General features: G+C 39.2%; 1 protein-coding gene across 1 annotated transcript; it reads left to right on the top strand.

Moving 5' to 3' along the window:
• The first annotated feature begins 331 nt into the window (after window positions 1-331).
• Window positions 332-11,502, top strand: LOC124265040 (sodium-dependent proline transporter-like). Its single transcript, XM_046699828.1, has 7 exons — window positions 332-410; window positions 5,234-5,346; window positions 5,809-5,937; window positions 6,448-6,547; window positions 9,842-9,942; window positions 10,369-10,536; window positions 11,030-11,502. Exons 1-7 carry the CDS (start codon window positions 332-334, stop codon window positions 11,120-11,122), a joined length of 783 nt encoding a protein of 260 aa, XP_046555784.1. The 3' UTR covers window positions 11,123-11,502.
• Window positions 11,503-13,913: the final 2,411 nt, after the last annotated feature.

Raw genomic sequence — 13,913 nt, 5'->3', positions numbered from 1 at the left:
ATCTACAGACAGATAGTGGGGTACTGAGACTTATTTTGCTCAAATTATTTGAAACCCACACTGGGCGCCAATGTAGCGTCCATTAAATGGCCCGTGATGGGATTGAAACCACTGACCTTCTAATCCGAGGTCGGCGCCTCGTCCATATGACCGGTCACCAGCAAGCTGACAATGCAAGGTTGCCATCTGTACAATGACTTCAAGCCCTGCCACAATTAAAAATGTAATAGGCATGAGAAACTGGCAATGGGATCGATTCCCAAAGTTTCCAAGCTAAGTTGGTTTATCTTCCTTTTGTATTCAGACAACGACACATCTCTCCTGTTATACAATGGCACCAGAGAGTTTGGTAAAGGTGTGTGGTTGCGAAACGACACATTATCTCACACAGCAGCTGAAGAATTCTGGCAGTATGTATTATATTTTATATTTACACATATTCCATGCTATTCGTTGTTGAATCTATTCTGATATTTTATGAGTGCAGTAGGTTATGTTGAATGAGTGAAATGGTTTTTATGACTAATAGATTGATGTTCATGATGTTGGTCATTGGATTGTTTGGTCTCGATTACTTACAATCCGCTACCAATATAGCAGGAATGGCGTGCAGCGTTAAACAACAAACAAACAAAACGCATGTTCAGGCTTACGATAAGAAAACATGTACATATATAATTAGGGAATATGATGTGCGTTTTGGAGGCTCCATATGTAATAACTGCTACGTTATGCTAAACTACACTTACTAACTCTTTTATGGTATTTAAGGCTTTTGACCTTGACTCTTTTGTGCCATGTGTACCTCAGAAAATTATTGATGCATTTGTCTGTATCCGGTATATGTACTTTGCATGTTTGAAGTCATGTAGAAACCTGTTGGTCTTGTTTCCAGCGGTGACATTATAAGTAGTGTTCTGGAACAGGAACCCGTGAAGATCCGGGTGAGAATTGATCTTCGGTAACCCATGCTTGTCGTTAGAGGCGACTAACGGGATCGAGTGGTCAGACTCGCTGACTTGGTTGACACTTGTCATCGTATCCCAATTGCGTAGATCGATGCTCATGCTGTTGATCACTGTATTGTCTAGTCCAGACTCGAGTATTGATAGACCTTCGCCATATAGCCGGACTACTGCTGAGTGCGGCATAAAACTAAGCTCACTCTCCTCTGCAACAGGATCAAAGGCATGATCTGCACATCATGCATGAGGCTTTGTTTCTATTTCATCATGACATTTCATACATACAATGTATGGATCCCAGTGGATGGATTCCCAGTTCCATGTCTATGTCCTCATTTTGCTGGAATATTGCTGGAAAGGGCCTAAACCCACACTCATTCACTCACTTTCACTTACATATGCACCACTACTTTCATGGGTAGTTACAAACAGAAGCACTGATCCCATCTTACGTATTGCGATACATATTCAGGTACAAGGTTCTTGGAATCAGTTCAGGATTGGATCAACTTGGTAGTATCCAGTGGGAATTGGCCTTGTGTCTCTTTGCTTCATACCTGGTGATATTCGGCTGCATTGTAAAGGGCGTTGTTACCATCGGAAAGGTAAGCAAGAACTGTCGATAAGTGTGAAGATAAAGTGAGTTTTAATGGTTCAGCTGAAGTTGTATCACTGAAGATAACCATGTAGGTCTTGAAATCCTGTAAGTCCTTTCCTTGTGCGTTCGTGTGTGTTAATGTTTGTATGAGTGAGTTTATTGTTTGTTTTGTTTTGTTTGTTTGTTTTGTGTTTGTGCGTCTGTGTACGTTTATGTAGGTGTGTTCATATTTTGTATTTGTGTGTGTGTGTGTGTGTCCGCGTTTTGCTAAGTTAAACAAATATGAACATTTCTTCGGTTTTCCCAAGGTTGTGTACGTAACGGCAACGCTGCCATACGTTTTCCTCAGCGTCCTGCTCATCCGTATTTTAACCTTACCTGGAGGACTTTATGGTGCTCAGGTTTTCATCACCCCGGATTTCAGCAAACTACTGCAAATACAGGTAAACATTAGACTGATGGCCAAGGAATGTTTACCCGTTATAACACATGATATATTTCGTATTACACTTTTGCAGTAAATCTCGGAGCGTCGGGTAGTCCAGTGGTTCCATTGGTACGTCCGAAGACCGTCAAATCGTCCTAAAGTCACCTCGTGGCAGATTTCTACCGGCTACGGGCTGAGATGTTTAGAGGTCGACTGTCCTCACAGACCATTTCGAAATCGGTTGCGGGCTGCCAATCTCCATTCTCGACGTCCATATCGTGGGCCAATATTGACGCCGTGACCAGGTTTACCCTCAGATTCGCGGACGCCAACTTCGCATGGGTACAATGTGTGAAGCCCATTTCTGACGTTCCCCGCCGTGATATTACTGGAATGTTGCTAAAAACGGCGTAAACCCCAACTCACTCACTCTGTAAATCTCAGTAATTCTAAATATAACGTGCGTACATTTGACCACTTTCAAGATGTTATTGTGTATTCATTTACCCATGTTATAATATATACATTATATATAAAAGGTCTTTGGTGTATCGAAAACGTTTGTTTTTGTTATTAACTAATAATATATTCGTATCAACTCATTAAAATCAGATCTTAGAGTTCGCTACCGCTGCACAAAGATGTACAGACGTCCCATTCCAGGTCAGGTGAGAACGACCTTTCGAAAGCTTTGACTGGCCAATTGCAAGACAAACAAGACGACGGCACTAACCAATCAGAAATCATCTTCCTCGCGCTCAACGGTATTAGTTTAAAACTTGAGACTTTCTTTCCTGGCTACAAAGGAAAATTCAAATTTTGAAAAATGATTTAGAGAACATTCTCGAGGCCGAGAACGGAATATGGAAAGTCTCTTCCGTTTGAAATGCTTATAAAGTTACTGTAGAAGAGGTAGTCGATTGGTTTTGACGAGATTAGCCTGTAACGGTCGATCGGAATGTCTCTTGTTGCCATGCTCGAGTTTGCATGAGTAGAACAACTTTACCCTTCTGGTGAACGACGTTGTGATTGGTGGGATGAGACGTCGTTTTGACGTAACCCGTAATGTGAACACAACTTGTTCAGCAGTAGCGAGAACTAATTTCTGAGCTCGATGATATTGACATAAATTCGATAGAAGACAAACGTCTGAATTCCCACCAACTGTTGCAGGTGTGGCTTGAAGCATGTGTGCAGGTGTTCTTTTCGCTCGGGCCAGCGTGGGGAGGCATCATATCAATGGCCAGCTTCAACCCGTTTCATGCTAACTGTCTCAGGTGACAACATCACTTGTCTATAATAGTTAAATGCGACACACAGAGGAAGGCTGTACTGGTGTTATGTCCATATAAAATACAGTGAGACCGAGTTTCACCTCCATCTGTCTGATGTCACACCCATCTGATACCACAACCATCATCCAATCATTGTACAACACGTATCATGACGTATAACTTCATGACATGAATTTTTATTAGTACAATTCAAATCGTAACATGATGCTTTTGAGATATTTTGCTAAGTGGCATTTGGGATTTTGTTTTAATGTGGATTTGCTGTGATTCATCATCCTATCATTGTACAACACGTATACGAGACCATGACTTATGACGTCATGGCATTGTTTGTTATCGGTGTCATCACAGATTTTCAGTGATCCATTTTTAATATTTTCACAGTTATTTTCCTCTTTACACCAGGAGAATTTGTTTGTGAGGAAATTCAAGACTGGGTATTCTCTTGCACTGATGTTCTATATTATACTAATAGTATATTTATTTATATTATACTTCTCCTTTCTATTTGTAGTGTTACTTTTCTTAGACTTCAAATGTGAATATCTGCCGATGTAATTCTGAAAAGCTTGTGAAGAGAGCTTTCGCTTGATATGACACAATTAAAATAAAACCATTATCAAAGATTTGACAATGGTCCTCTACTCCAAAACATTGGTGACAGGTCAAGACGACTGGCCCTCATCTTGAACAATCTTCATCTTCCTGTTGAACACAACCAGTTTAGCTGTTTTTAAATCAAATCTGAAGACGGTCTCTTTGCTGAAGCTTTGAACTCTATGTGGTATCATCATAGAGCCAGAGCGCCTTGACGGATTACGGATATTGGCGCTGGTTTGTATGTATGTATGTCCTGTTTTGAAGACTTTTATATGTTATGAAAGAGCAGATTCAAATCAGTGCTGTTGCAATTTGTGAAATTATATTTGACTAGTGGCGGTTGTGGTCGTGCGTGAAGCGCAGTTCAGTTGGATTGGGCGACTTGGATGGGTGACCGTGTTTGGCAGCTTGACTCCTGACAGTTTCTAGGATTTCAGTCCTGCCCCACAACGAAGCACATGTGATACATGTGGTCTCACCCTTAGGAAAGTGAGTTTGTTCAAACTTGCCTCTGTTCACCCAGCAGAAAAATATAAAATGTGACTATTAACCTTCTAGCGCCTCACAGGCATATTGGGTTATCTGGGGTAATAATATTCAGATTGTAGCGCTCTGAGCGTGCTGTCATTAATCTTAGGTGCCTTCATTTGTTAAAATTTGAGACGAGCCAAGGGCGATGATACCCTCTCCCACTTACAGCAAATCATTTCGTTTGTTGTGTTTGAGGATACATGACACTTGCTATGTATTCTAGTTTTCCTATTAATTTTTCAATATAATTTTGTTAAAGGAATTCGATCATCTGTACTTTGGTTTGTGGAGGAACAAGCATATTTGCTGGTGTCGTGACATTCTCCGTGCTTGGATTTATTGCTCATGAAGCTGATGTCCCCATCACAGAAGTCTTATCCTCGCTCATGAATTCTGATTTAGTCGTATGACGTACCATCATCTAGATTATCTTATCCTCGTAATGTACAAATTTGAGGTAATTCTTTTACGTGATTTAGAAATGCTCATATGACGTGCATGCGTTGATTGTACTAGCCCAGACTTAACCGGGATTTATAGTGCTAGCCCACTGAGATACCATGCCGCAGTGAAGCATGTATACCCCACTCAGACACATTATACTGACTCCGAGCCGACCAGTCCTTGTTGTACCCATTAATGCGAGCGCCAGGCAGGGACCAACAAGTACCATATTTTAACGTTTTTGAATCGAACCCGCGACCTTCCGCTCTCCGGGCGGAATTACACCACGGAGGCGGTCCGACATTTGATAGAGATTTAATACATCTATAGTCAACTTAACAATCTATGCCAGTGACATTGATTTACTCTCCAGGCCCGGGACTTGGTTTCGTTGTTTACCCAGAAGCCTTGGCCCAACTTCCGTTCCCTCAGCTGTGGAGTTTCATGTTCTTCATTTTGCTTTTTATCTTGACCTTGGATTCACTGGTAAGAAAGAAAACATGTAAGCAACGTTAAAGCAAGACTATGTCATTGCCATGGACTCTGTCGTTAGCAAACCATTCTTCTTGTAACGTTCTGTAAATAATTGAGTTGGACCAGACAATCGAGTGACTAACATCCTGAGAATCGATCTACGCAATTAGAATACGATGTGTCAACCAAGTCAGTGAGCCTGATCACCCGATCCCTTCAGTCGCGTATGAAGACACGCATAGTGTCGATTCTAACCCGGATCTTCACAGGTTAAAGTTAACAAGAAAGACGTGTACAATATGAGTTTGAGAGTACCTTGTAACATTGGCGTTTTAGGTATACCGATGATTAAGTTGTTTAACCGTTAATCATTCCTGAACATTGTCTGACATTACCGCATCAGTGAATTTAAATGAATGAATATGTGATAATGAACGACCGTAAAGGAAAGACAATCATGGTTACATTCCACAGTTTGCAATGGTGGAAACTGTGATATCAGCCATCATGGATGAGTACCCTTTTCTGATGAAGTGGAGGATGTCAGTAAATGCCGTGTTTTGTGCTGTATCCTTCCTACTTGGTCTTATATTCGTCACTGAGGTAACAAACTCTTCACTATAATCGTATTTTGGTTACATTACAAGGACATTTGCCTTATTAAGACATAATGTATATTCCCCACGAATAACGAACAATCGGGTAAAACTACAGAATACCGGATACCTTCCGCCATCTTTGAAAGCACGTGAGTTTACTTAGGGTTAGCTAGGGTAAGGTTTAGGGTCAGGGTAAGGTATAGGGTAGGGTAAGGTTTAGGGTTAGCGTTAGGGTTAGGGTGACGTGACACCAAACAATATGGCTCGTATGTATCCGGTATTCTGTAGGTGTACCAAAAATCGTCTCAAATACTTGTTTGATCGGCGTTCTGGAAGTTGGTGGGTCAATAATGAAACATATGACTTTATGGACAACAACTTCTTTATTGCATAGAACCACTTGTGGTGTAGATTCTTACACCGTTATCACGCTTAGGCGTTGTGTGTTACATTATGTACTGTTCCTGTACTCCGGAGATGTTCTTGAGCAAAGTCTAACGTAATCCTTTTTCAGGGTGGAATGTATGTTTTCCAATTGGTTGACTGGTACTTTGGAACTATCTTCCTGATCTTAGCCGGACTTTTAGAGTGCATAATCCTGGCATGGGTATACGGTAAGGCTGATAGACGTCCGAAATAGTTAACAAAAACACCGTGCTTACAGTTCGGAAAAAGTGCATAAAAAGTGATGTTTCAAACATAGGTCAATGTGCACATGGAGAAAGGTATCGCTTCGCCTCTTTTTTTAGTATCAATATGTAACCATTAACCTTGGCAAAGGAACATATCGAAACCTCACTTTAATTTGTGGTCATTTTTATGATTCGGGCATGCAGTGAGATATTGCGTTCCATTTTTCATGGAGTGCTTTCTCCAATTCTTAAAGATTTTATATTGGAGGATCTATCTGGCCTATTATGCTACCTATAATGTCTCAGACATGCTCTGTAAGACTACCGCCCCGCCGTGATCTTGTTTGCTAAAAGCTGTAAAACCAAAGTCAGTCAGTCAGTTTATGTACCTGTTGTCTTAGACATGCTCTGTAAGAATTCAGTCAGTGTTGTGTGTTGATCGTCAGATTGTGGATGATCGTCACAAGATCAGGTTTACAGTTACGTGAGTGGTACCTAGTATCCCCACACCATGAATAAACCCCAGCGGCAAAAATTACTTGCTCCATTATATTCCGTTGTGATATGCACTGTTTCTGTGGGGACAAACATGATCTCGGCAATCAGTCATTAATAACAGAAATGGACTTTCGTCCGACCAGTCAACCCTTCCTCATGACCTCAGATTTCAGTGACTTCCAGCTTGTAGTGGTTCATGCGTGCTCTGGGGACAAGAACGGACGTCAGCTAGGTTGAACAGACCGTTCTGTTTGACAAGCGTCGATGTGTCTGCCACTCGACATGAACGGATGAGGGGCGGTGGGTTAACCTATTGGTTAAAGCGTTCGCTCGTCAAGCCGAAGACCCGGGTTTGATTCCCCACATGGGTACAATGTGTGAAGCCCATTTTCTGGTGTCCCCGCCGTGATATAGCTGGAATATTGCTAAAAGCGGCGTAAAACTAAACTCACGCACTCACTCATGAACGGATGAAGTTTTGTGATTCGAGATAAGCATTCTGTATCCTCCCTAGGAATTGCAACACGTGGTCGACCTGAACACTGACGGTGTTTCACGTCATTACTTTGCTGATGTTTCAGGTCTGTCGGCTGATAGTGGATGGATGACCACCAACATCTCATGGACATTCGGCATATCAATAACTTGCCATCTTTGAACAGTTTTCAGTCGAGGATGGACTGTATTTGTTTCCAGTCAATTAAATCAATTGATTTTCCCAATTATCGAGATGTTAGAACAGTTTACCGAAACTTGATATTTGCTTAATGGGTATTGCACGCGATGATCCCCATGGTCATAGCACGTGCATATCTAAAATCAATGTATGGTGCGACCAAAGGGTCACAATAATCAGGCAACAAATATCACACACATACACACACACACACACACACACACACACACACACACACACACACACACACACACACACACACACACACAGAGTATGACCAGAAAATATTGTGAATTTTAGGAATATGTTTAATTGGATTTCTAGTATAAACAGCCTCGACCAGCTATCAAATGTTTGGTTTCATTCAAGAGTGACAGCTCCGTTAATCCATTTTCATTAGTATGTGAAGAGTTACCCCCTTTTGTTTACTTGCTAGCATACGACATTTTCAGGGATCCTCAGTATGGAGGATTTAGAGAAGAGAAAGTTGATTTTAGAGTATTATAACAAGGACATCAGATCAGCTAAAGTGATTTCAAGTAGAACAGGCATCCCTTTGTCCACTGTTTATCGTGTTTTGAAAAATATTGCAATTGGATATGGCACTAAGCACCAGGGAGGCGCAGGTAGGCCCAGAAAATTGACTGTCGGTGACAGGCGGCGGCTTGGTATTCTTGTTTCTAAAAACAAACGCAGGAGTTTAGAAAACGTTAGGCTGGATATGATTGATAGAGGAACTGTAGCTGTCTGAAAGGAGACAATTAGAACTGAGCTGCATGCAATGGGTTGGCATAAAAGTCGAGGAATTCCATCACCGATCATGAAACCTGAACAAAAGGAGCGAAGGTTGTTGAACTGGTGCTTACAGCATAGGAATTTTAACTGGGACAATGTGATTTTCTCAGATGAAAATTCTGTGTGGTTGTTTCCTAACACACTGAAATTCTGGACCAAACAAACTGAAAAACCTTTGTATCAGCGCCCAATTAAGTACAGTCTGAAATTTAACGTGTGGGGTGGCATATTTGTGTTAGGGGCAACGCTCCTCTGTGTATTTGAAGGGAATAAGAACAGTGAGCGGTACACAGATATTCTCGAGGGACATTTACTTCCATTTGCTCACGTGTTCTATGGAATTCTTTTGATCTTCCAGCAGGACAACGACCCAAAACATCGTTCAAAGCATTCACAGGCCTGGTTTCGGACCCAAAATATGACAGTATTAGATTGACCAAGCTATAGCCGTGACCTAAATCCAATAAAAAATGTTTGGGGACTTATGAAGGAAAGTGTCAAAAACAAAAATCTGACAAATATTGCTGAAATGAAAGAAGAGGTGGTCTGATATTGGGACAGCATGGACCATGGTGACTTGACAAAATCCTAGTATGCCCCACCTGTCTCTGAAGGGTTATGTTCTGCTAATATTCACATTGATACGTGAGTAATGAACTGTTCAAATTATACGATCTTTGAATTCTCAATAATTTCTGGTTGTACACATATATATATATATATATAAATATAATATAATCTTATATATATGTATATATGTATATGTATATATATACACACACACACACATACATATATAGCCTTATGTATATAAGGCTAAAATCCATAAGTATTGCGATACTTTTTTCGTGGGTATATCTAAGTGCAATATTTTGAAATGTGGGCCATTTATTTAGATTTTCTGAGAATGAAATCTTGTCAATTACGTCATGTATTAACGAGAATGACCAAGAAAAAGAATACAAAAGTCATGTTTCACCTCTGTTGCACCATCCTTAATATTCAGCACTTCTAGCAAACTGTAGAACCTTTTGCTATAATACAATGATTGACCTTCATTCGATTTCTGCTCTTTGGCCAAATATTTAGAAAGGTACATGTTCATCAAAATATACTTTTAGCAGATATTTAGTGCAAATACCGTTTGTACATGGCTAGGGCTCCAGTGACCACGGTGCCTTGTTTGACAAATGCAAACCTACAATGGGAAGGATTTAATTTTCCAGCCTTTCAAATATAACTTTTCATAACATTCCTAAACAAATGCAACCCATGGAAAGTGTTTATTGTGTTGGTCGTCGTTTCAGGAGTAAATCGAGTCAGTGCCGACATTGAACTGATGTTAGGTAGACCGGCTCCATTGTTCTTCCGAATCACCTGGTCTTACATTACACCCGCAATGCTTTTGGTAAGGATCACTAATAATACCTCTGGGACGATGGTTATGGGAGTTTTGGGAATCGTTATTACATCAATGTATCAATGTATGTATATCAATGTCGATTTTGTATGAATATATGGCGTATGGCGTGTTTCAGGACCGTTCAATGGCAACTTAGAGGATACAATATACATTTAAGAATTCACACCATCAATGAAAAGTGTGATTTAAATGGCATTTTAGTTTGCTTTGTAGAAAAGAACTGACTTATATTTTTGACTATTTGCAATAAAGTAATGACTTGGTAACAAACGTGCAGTAGTGCCATCACTGAATTTCAGGTTTCGTATAATGTTCACGGCTAATTATATGTCACATGGAATTTCTTTCGGTGGATAATCGAGACAGATTATTCGCTGGCGTTGGTGTTTCACAATTACTTTGTCGTTTCAGACAATATTCATCTTCACTCTGGTCCAGTACCAGCCTCCAACATACGGCAGATACGTTTATCCCGACTTCTTTGCTTCTATTGGATGGTGCCTCGCAGCCATTCCGTGCATTCCATTGGCCGTGATGATGTTTGTTGCCATCTACAGAGAGGACGGGAGTATACTGCAGGTTCTTACATATATGCACATTCTTAATTTGTAGTCGTGTAAACGTAATGACAACCAATGCTGTACAGTTATGTAAGGAAAAGGTTTTAGTAGGTATAGTTAACTGCTGCCTTAAAGGGTGGGATTAGATAGCACACGTCATCTTAGAACATGTTAAGCTATACATGAACCTTCAGTTTATTTGACACCGTGAAGAAAACAAAAACACTTGATGACACTTGCCAGGTAGGTGGACAGGTAGGCTTATAACTCGGGGTTATTAGCTCACGGTCCGCAAAGGTGTACAAGATGGAATGTTCTAATGAGACTCGACAAATGGAAAATGTAACCGAGGGTGTTATTATTTAAGTCGTAAGTATGAGGAAATACAGACTTTATTCAGTAAGACAGAAACATTAGTTTAATTGGAGCCTCGTGAGACTTAGTCAAGACAGACAATTTGTTAAATTCATCTTAATCTGTTCAAGGGAATATCTTATGCTTGCACTTTACAGAGATTCAAGAAGTCCTTGAAACCGAACAGTTCCTGGGGACCTGCCAAAGTGGTAATTCGGGCATCATATATCAACAGACACGGAATGCATTAACTTTCCTAGGGTTCCTGATTACCCATTTCAAACGTACTCTTTTACATATAATATTTCACCTTGTGATAAATATTCTATGGATATTTTTCACCTTTCAGATTGTTTTGTGTCAAGCTCATTTTGTGATGGGTATTGAACAATATGAAAATATGTCAAATGCCTATTAATTTTGAGATCCATTTGAATCACACTTGTATAAACTGAAATAACACTCAAATCTGATTTGATACCAACATGTATTATATGTAGAAACTGCAGTTTTGGCATCTAGTCATGCATATATTAAAGAGACACAAAGTATAATTTAAACATTAATCACCTTTTGTCTTTCATTAATAAGTATGCATCTGAATTTTGTTCACCAATCCACTCCATGTAAATTTTAGAAATAATAAACTATGTTTTAACCATTGTCATAACGCCGTTCACTGTGTTGTGTTTATGTGTAAAATTACATAGGGACAAAACTAATTTGTTTTCTATACAAATGAATAGTTGGTACTTATCGTATTTTCTTGTGATATTGCTGATATTGCCAGTTAATATTGAAGTTTGAACAGTTCCTTGATCATATTAGTGCTTGGCAATTAGGTTTCTAAATTCTCTCTCCCCGTCTTGCCTAAAACATCCTTTAATATATCACTGACAACAACATATCAGAGAGAGACACATACGATGAACGCAATAAACACAGACGATTTAGAGAACAAACAGATGATGAAAACTGAGAAATGTTCGCTAAACACTACCTGTCGCACTACATTTTCCCTAAACTGTACCCAATATTCACACTTGTGTAACCTGAAACAGTTTTAATCATAGCTCACTGATCGATGGTGGCAAGAGACAGACTGAGGAGTGTTAGATCCTGAAATGATTCCATGCCTTCTTCAAGAGACTAACTGAAGTCATGTTCATTGTAACTTTAGTGTAATGTGAATTTGCACGGGCACATGCACATGCACAAGTTTTTATATTATTTCATATTGCCAGTAGATGCCAGTGTCTTTTGTTTGTCAGTGAGTTGTTCTTTCGCAAGAGGCTTTGATCATATTGTTTGGGATTATTTATGACAACTGGACAAATATAAGATAAATTATTATGCCATTGACAAAGACTCTTCTTCTATTGTTAATTTTGCAATTTGAAATGTATTTAAATACTATTATGTTTCCCGTTCCATTCTTAACTAATTAAAATCCATTGATTTTTTGTCAATAAAAAAGAAGAAAAAAACCGTATGCCTAATTATTTGAGTTTGCCTTTACTGGACAAGATTTAGACATCAAGCATACGAAAGGCAAGGACAATATTTTAGCTTATGCATTATCACGAGTTGGTTGAGTGTATGTTTTACTGCAGAGACGAATCATATATTGTAAACATTTCTATTAATATTTACTGTACTTTTGATTAGTGCTAGCAAAGAGAGCACTCTCTGTGTTCAAAGAGTTTTCTCCGAAAAGGGAGGGAGTCATATGGCAGCGTAATATAAATATGTTCAACAATGGTGGAAATTTAATATATTTATTTAGTTAAAATTTAACAGAGGTTCATATTATCGAGTTTTAAGAGAACAGCATGCACTTATCCACATACGATAGGACATTCTGGAAGATTATGAAAAACTATTGTAATATACAGCCCTAATTATCTTTTCTCGTATTTGGCCTCGGGTTAATTCCGGTGTGTTTCCATTCGACGAGTTTTCCCCGTCGGTATATAGGCAGTGAGTTTCATTGCATTTATCCTCAGTCTTTGGATTGTGAGACGGAATACCGTTTGAATAACATTAAAAAACTACTCGATGTTGTGTACATTGTAATCCATATCCTTTTTACCTGATAGAACTTATATTTAACTGTCGTTTCGTCAGAGCTATTGCTTCGGCAATGTTATCCATGGAGGCGGCCATTCATGATGACGTCATGAGTTTATGTGTACACAGTTCGTTGACAAAATTACTTTTTGCAAATTCTGTATTTTAAGCGTCAAAAGACATTTCCACAATTATAATGAGTCCTGTGACGCTCTACATTTATTATTCTGCACCAATAATAAAATATGTTTTGCTTGTTGTTTATGAAACAAATTACGTCATGAGGATTGTGACGTAGTTCTGGTCACTTACAGTACAGTTGACAGTTCTAGACTGATTGTGGTGGATGCGAGTGCAGATTTTCCGTATATATTTTCACCGTATCTACCGAGAACACCACAATATTAAACAATATATCCAAGCTTTGCTTGAGACAAATGTACTTAATCAGAAGTTTGTTCTGATTTAAATAATATTTGCATTATTGACTTGAAAAATTTTTATGCTTAATAACACTTGGTCAAACTTCATGTTGTCATCCTGTAACAACAGGGTAAAAAAGCAATCCACAGAACAGACATGCTACAAATAAAATATATTTTTCTTTTTTACCCCCATTGATTCAACATAACAAGCTCTGAGCTCTGTAGCTCTTAGTGTCACCGTTTGACCAGGATATACTCATCTTTTGCCGAACATTTGTTATTGCTTGCAACTTCGTTTACGGAATTTCATGTTTGCAACGATTATTTACGGTTAAACAGAAGTGTGATTATGAGCAACTGATGGCTGATCACTTACTATGTGCTGTTTTCACGTGTTTGAGTACTATGCCGACAAAAACAAACAGGCAAATGTACAAAATATGTTCCGACTTGAAGAAGCTAATAACACTTGGTCAAAGATCCCAAACTCAATCTCAGAAGACACTCAGTTCATGAAGCCTTTATGATTCAACAAATATGATTTGAC

Source organism: Haliotis rubra, unplaced genomic scaffold (assembly GCF_003918875.1).
Source record: "Haliotis rubra isolate DU_JTF1 unplaced genomic scaffold, ASM391887v1 Scf959, whole genome shotgun sequence".
Classification (NCBI taxonomy): Eukaryota; Metazoa; Mollusca; class Gastropoda; order Lepetellida; family Haliotidae; genus Haliotis; species Haliotis rubra.
The sequence above is the reverse complement of the archived record's forward strand: the minus strand, read 5'-3'. Positions and strand labels throughout refer to the sequence as shown.